The sequence below is a fragment of the Mesocricetus auratus genome, unplaced genomic scaffold (assembly GCF_017639785.1).
Source record: "Mesocricetus auratus isolate SY011 unplaced genomic scaffold, BCM_Maur_2.0 Super-Scaffold_100001, whole genome shotgun sequence".
NCBI classification, from domain to species: Eukaryota; Metazoa; Chordata; class Mammalia; order Rodentia; family Cricetidae; genus Mesocricetus; species Mesocricetus auratus.
The window spans coordinates 17296856-17303473 of record NW_024429187.1 but is presented as its reverse complement, the minus strand read 5'-3'; the positions used below and the strand labels follow the sequence as shown (position 1 = coordinate 17303473).

At 41.2% G+C, this 6618-nt stretch overlaps 1 protein-coding gene across 3 annotated transcripts in view; it reads right to left on the bottom strand.

Annotated features, from left to right (window-relative positions):
- Etfbkmt (electron transfer flavoprotein subunit beta lysine methyltransferase) overlaps window positions 1-6618 on the bottom strand; it is a 33868-nt gene that overhangs the window by 17930 nt on the left and 9320 nt on the right. For 2 of the 3 annotated variants that reach the window (XM_005072951.4, XM_040743678.1), the window contains 2 exons: window positions 5020-5150; window positions 1896-2482 (listed from right to left, as the gene is read on the bottom strand). In XM_005072951.4, the coding sequence (XP_005073008.1) occupies window positions 2139-2482; window positions 5020-5150 (475 nt within the window). In that variant the 3' untranslated portion in view covers window positions 1896-2138. Of the gene's footprint in view, window positions 1-1895; window positions 2483-5019; window positions 5151-6618 lie in introns of those variants that run through there. The other variant, XM_040743676.1, reaches the window with a different exon arrangement.

Below are 6618 nucleotides of genomic sequence, written 5' to 3'. Positions count from 1 at the left end.
CACTAGGGTTGGATTCTCAACACCAAAAAATTAAAATTTACAAAAAAAGGGGTGGACGGCCGCTCAACATATTCACAGTACGGAGGCTTTTGCTCAGACACTCATTTCATTGATTCTTACCCCGCTCAGTTCTAGGGCTTGATCTCAGGACCTCATACATACTAGGCAGGCGTGCTACCACTGAGCTATATCCCTGTCACGCCTGCTGCGCAGCCTGTATCTGAGAATGTGCAGAGGGTGTCAGGATTGATGACACAGAGACCCGTTGGTGGTGCAAAGAAAACTTGAAGGCTTCCAGAAGGCTCCTCAAGAAGGTTCTTTATTCCTACCCCGGCTGGTTATATATACCCTGACACCAGAGGTGGAAGTGGGTGGGTCAGGAAGAGGCGGTTAGTCTTTGGGAAAAGGCCAAGATCAGAGGATTCCCGTGGGTGAGCCCTTATCAGGAACTTATTGATCCAGGCACCGTATTGTTTTTAGTAAACATTGTCTTACAGCTGCCTGCTCCCAGGCTGATGGGGAAGTGGGACCTCGGGTCAAGGTCTGTTGTTCCCACATATCCCAAAGCAATTTCATTGGGTTTTATGGCTGCTCTTTCCAAGTACATTTTGTTTATCTATGAGCTTCTTCTTTGGCAAAAATGGATTCATAGTGTGTGATGTTTTACTGGGTATTGAACCTAGGGTTCCATGCATGCTAGGTAGGTACTGTACCATTAGACTATCTCCAATCCCAGAAGTGTGTAAAAATTAAATATGAAATGCTATTATAGAGCTGGATGTGGTGGTTACACATCTTTAATTCTAGCTCTCAGGAGGCAGAGGCAGAAGCAGGAAGTTATCTGTAAGTTTGAGGCCAGCATGTTCTAGGCCAGCTAGAGCTACAAAGTGAGACCCTGTTCTCAAAAAAAAAAAAAAAAAAAAGGAAAAAGGACCATTATAGGGATTGTTTACTGAAGCTCTACTAATTTCACAGAAGTTCATTCCTAGCAGTACTCTAGCAGACAATAACCAGATCATCCTTTGTTTGTTTGTTTTTAACCAATTAGAGTAGTAATCTGTAATGACTGCCCAAGACTTGAATTGAAAGCTAATCTATCCCCCATGCAGTAATGCTCATAAGTGGATCATGAGGTCTCTGACCTCACTAATGGATTAGTTCACTAATGGTGCGGCTTTGCTGGAAGAAAAAGTCAGTCCAGTTATGTCCTTGGAGGGTTTAATCTTATTCCTGGTACCTGGCCACCTGCTTCCTGGACACCATAATGCGAGAAGCCACTTCTATTGCATACTGTTGTTGCCAAAATATCCCACCTTGCCTCTGCACAAGACAATGGAGCCAGCAAAGCAAGGATCAAAGCCTAATAAACTGAGCCAAAATAAATCAGCCCTTTTAAAGTTGATTTTGTGAGCGATTTTGTTACAGTAACAGAAAGGTAACAATTCCAGTTCCTTATCTTTCTGAGATATTTTATTAATTCTGCAGCAAACTGTGTATATTATATCCATACATATAGAGACACACTTTATATATAATCAGTTGTATATTATACATACTATTCACATTATTTTTGTTTATAGTACAGTGTTTTGCTGTTATAAAATCCTGACAACCTGGTATATGAAATGGGAACATAACCATTACAAACTTTAGTAAACCATATAGAGTTATCCAAGGTGTTACAGCAAAGGAAGGAGGAAATTTCTTTTTTCTTTTTCTTTCTTTCTTTTTTTTTTGAGACAGGGTCTCACTGCATAGCTCTGGCTGTCCTAGAACTCACTGTAGACCATGCTGGCCTCAAACTCACAGAGATCCACCTGCCTCTGCCTCCCAAGTACTGGGATTAAAAGTATGCACCACTATGCAGGGATGCACAGAGGAAATTTCAAATAACTTTCTCCGTGAGATAGGGTCTCACTATGTAGCTCTGGCTGTCCTGGAACTAATTCACTATGTAGACCACTCTGGCTTCAGACTCACAAAGGTCAGCCTACCTCAGCTTCCCAAGTGGTAATATTCAAGCCTCAAGTCACCACATCCCACTGAATTGCATTCCTTAAACTATACCTCCAACAAAGGAAATGTTTAAATTTTAATACAAACAGAACTACACTCATACTTGAAAGTACTCTGACAAATCAGGGATGAAAATCCCACACTGCGCTTGTGGTCAGTCCATTATTATCCTGCTGAGTTGGCTCTGGAAGAGTGTATTCTTCTAGTTGGTGCAGCTGATGCCGAATGCTATGTCCACTGAATTGGGGCCTCCCAGGGTCACCAATCAATACTCGGGTTCTGTAGGTCCAAAAGTAGTTCTCCAGCCACAGATGCAGACTGTCTGCAAGATCTTCATCATAAAACATATCTCCAAGTACAATGAGATCAAACTTACCTTGTTGGGTATTCAAAATGTTTTTGGTTAAAACGGGAAAAGGATTCAGTCCATTTAATTTGCAATTTAGTGTAATCGCCATTCCTGCAACTTAAAAACATGATAAATCAGTCTATAAGCATGTATCAGTAGGCTATTTTAATATCTTATTAAGGTGTTTAAAAACATATTTTTTCTATTTCAGCCCAAGATTTCTCAAAACAGAAGTATTTATCAACAATGATTAATATGAATTCTACATAAAGAGTTCTTTAACATATAAACAATTTTATTCTCTTTGAGTGAGATAAATTTAACAGACAATGTGCCTCTTTCTCTACTCAGGAATAGTATTTAGAAATTTTTCCAATTTAGTAATTATGTATTAATTATTAAAATTTCACAAAAACATCCTGTAACTCCATGACATGTAAGCCTTGTTTATATAGTCTGTTTCATTTGCTATTTAGAACTCTTGACCAAGATCTTAATTCTGATGAGGAAATAATTTGTTACCTTTTTGGGAAAGAGTTATAATATCTCTGTAATATTATGCCCACAAACCTTGCATAAATATGTCCTTCCTAGAAAATGCCATTTTTGCAAATTGGAAAAGTCAGTGGGGGGGATATAGTCTGAGTTTCTGTGGTTAAACACCTTTTTTAACCTAACAATAGGGGCCAGTGAGATGGCTCTGCAGGTTAAGATGCTTGCCACTAAATCTAACAAGAGTTCAACACCTGAAGGCCAGGCATGGTGGCATACAACTTCAATCCCAGCACTCAGGAGGCAGTGACAGGCAGATCTCTGTGAATCTGAGGCTAGCCTGGTCTATATAAGGAGTTCTAGGACAGCCAGGACTACACAGAAAGAACCTGTCTCAACAAACCAAACAACAAACAAACAAAGAGTTTAATGCCTAAAGCAGACATGGTGGAAAGAGGAAAACTCCCCCATGGAATGTGCACTGTGACACACACACACACACACACACACACACACACACACACACACACACACACACACACACTGTAAAAATAACCCAATACTTAACCTCCCTTGTTAAAAGGGATTTTGTCGTTGAATTTAACTTCATGTGCATTGGTGTTTTGTCTGCATTAATGTCTGCGTGAAAGTGTCGGATACCCTGAAACTGTAGTTACAGACAGTTGTGAGCTGCCATATTGGTGCTGGGAATTGAACCTGGGTCCTCTGGAATAGCAGCCCGTGCTCTTAACCACTAAACCATCTCTCCAGCCCCTATTGTTGTTTTTTAGGGAAAGAAGTTCAAAGTTTATGTCAGTATAAACTATATACTGGCTGGGCATGATGAGGCATACCTGTCACTTGCAGGAAGATTCCTACAAGTATTAGCCAATCTGGGCTACAAAGAGAAATACCAAGCCAGCTGGGTCTATAGCTTAATACCCTGTCTCAAAAAACAAAACAAAGAGGCTGGGCATAGTGGTACATGCCTATAATCCCAGCACTTGAGAGATGGAAATAGGAAGAAATCCAAGGTCATCCTTAGCTACATAGCTAGCTGAGGCCATCCTGGGCTATGTGAAACTCTGTCTCAAAAAAAAGGGAGGGAGGGAGGGAGGGAGGGAGGGAGGGAGGGAGGGAGGGAGGGAGGGAGGGAGGGAGGGAGGGAGGGAGGGAGGGAAGAGGAATTGGTCTAGGAGAGAGATAAGGTTATCCTGACTCCATACCCATCTCCCAGAACTACATCCTGCTTGACAGAACAGTTTCTCCCTTCTCAGAAATGATGCTTGTAAAATGTTTAACACACCAGTGTTCCTCCTCCCTTGGTGGGAAATGATCCCTTGTTTAAAGTAAAAACTGCCCTAGCCTGCACCTGTTATGATTTAATTGTGGTCTTTTATCTTTATAAATTCTGGGGTATTTAATCTAGGGACTGAGAGTTCATTGTGACAAAAGCCTACTCTCAGTCTCTAGCTTAAATAAAGGACTCTTATTTGGCCTTATAGTCATGGTGGTCTATAACTTTCTCATGTGGACTATAACCAAAGAAGGAAAAGTTTTAAAAGCTATATATTGAATATAGAACAGCAATGGTGGGATTTTTAGGACCATTTTCTGGTTATTTTTTGTATGTTTGTTTAATGTAGACAGAAAAACAACTGTTGGGCTTGATTAAGTTACAAGTGAAACCTCTTAATAAAATAAGACCCCTGGAGTGCCCTACCCTAAATGAAGGTAGGATCAGAATAAAAAAAAATCAGATGAACTCTGGAGTCTACCTGCCTCTGCATCCTGAGTGCAGGAATTAAAGGTATGGGCTGTCATACCCAATACAACTTGGGTCTTAATGCAGTAAAAATATCCACTAAAGACACAAAGTTATCTTTACTTGGATTTTGTGTCAATAAGCATTCCTTACACATTTCAGGGAATTCTCAACCCAGAAGCTAACATGCATGCCCCAGGTTTGTATCCCTCTGGAATGTCTGACAAACAAATCAAATCCTCTTGGGGATATGCACCATCAATTCAGGCCCCAGATAATGTCCCACTGAACATCTCACAGTATCAGATTACAAAACAAGGCAATAAGCTATCATGATGTATATAACCTGAAAGGGGGGGGGGTGTGCTGTAAATGCTTTGAAATATGCGGTCCTTACTGGGGTCTATGTCGTTGGCCAAGACCTTTGATGCTCCGCTCATCTTAGCAGCAATTGCTGTAGCCCCACATCCACTCCCAAGATCTAAGACAGACTTTCCTCTGACAACATCAGGGTTATCCAAAAGATACCTAAATTAGAAAGAAAAGAGAAAATACCTGAGGTATAGAAAAACACAATGAGAAATATAAAAAACAATTAAAAATAAACCAAAACTGTGGGAACAAGAGACCTTGGCCAGAGGCCCACTTCCCCATCAGCCTGGGAGCAGGCAGCTGTAACTGACCGCAGAGAAAGCATGTTTACTAAAAACAATCCAGTGCCCGTAATCATAAAGAAAAACATGTTTACTGGAGCTGTAAGTTCCTGATAAGGGCTCAACGACGGGAACACCCTGACCTTTCCAATGACTAACCGCCACTTCCTGGCCCCCTGCCCCCGCCTCGGGAGTCAGGGTATATAACCAGCCGGGGTAAGAATAAAGTGAAGCCTTCTTTCACCACCGACTGATCTCTGTGTCATCAATCCCAACACCCTCCGCAGATTCTCGGTCCCAGGCTGCTCGGGCGCAGCACAAAACAAGCAAGATGCTTCAGCAGATAAAGGTGCTTGCTGCCAAGTCTGATGACCCAAGTTCAACAAAATGGAAGGAAAGAACCAATACATGAAAGTTGTCCTGACCTTCACATGCACACTATGGCATACCTGAGTTACCACACACAAACACACAAAGCAATTAATTAAAGGTAAATTTTCCCCCGTGGTAGAGAACCTAACTGACCTAGACTATCAGTAATACTATTCCTGGGGAACAAGAATACCTTTTGTTTGACAGCTATATATACCCTTAAGACATAACCAGATGAAATCATGACCAATGCTAGAGCAAAGAGTACACGGACATGTTAAAAGTACTTGCCTTATGCCAGTCAGTGGTGGTGCACACTTTTAACCCCAGCACTCAAGAGGCAGAGGCAGGTGGATTCTTGAGTCAGGGCAAGCCTGGTCTACAGAACTAGTTTCAGGACAGCCAGGGCTACACAAAGAAACCCTGTCTCAAGAATAAAGAAAAAAGTACTTGCCTTTGTTTCAGCTACTATTTCTTAAAAAAAAAAAAGTATAGTTGCAGCTATATGAAAAAAACAAGATGGACAGGAGAAAATTAAAAATACAGAATCAGGGCTGGAGAGATGAATCAGAGGCTAAGAGCACTGGCTGCTCTCCCTTAGGTCTGGAGTTCAATTCTCAGCAACCATAAGGGCTCACAACCCTCTGTAGTGAGATTGGATTCTCTCTTCTAGTGTGCAGACATACATGCAGATAGAGCACTCATATACATATAATAAATAAATCTTTAAAAATTGTTTTTAAAATACACAAGTCAAATGCAGGGTCCACCTAAGATGTCCTGGAGTTGCCACAGAAGAGAAAATCCCAAATGACCACTCATATTTCTTGTGTGCTGAAAAGGTAGTCTTAGGAGAGGGTGGAATTTACAGTATTAAAAGCAGGATCGTGGAAGGGCTGGGTCTTTAGGATCCATCTAAGAACTCTGTACTGACTGTTGATAATGTCCATGAACTTGAGCACAAAGACATA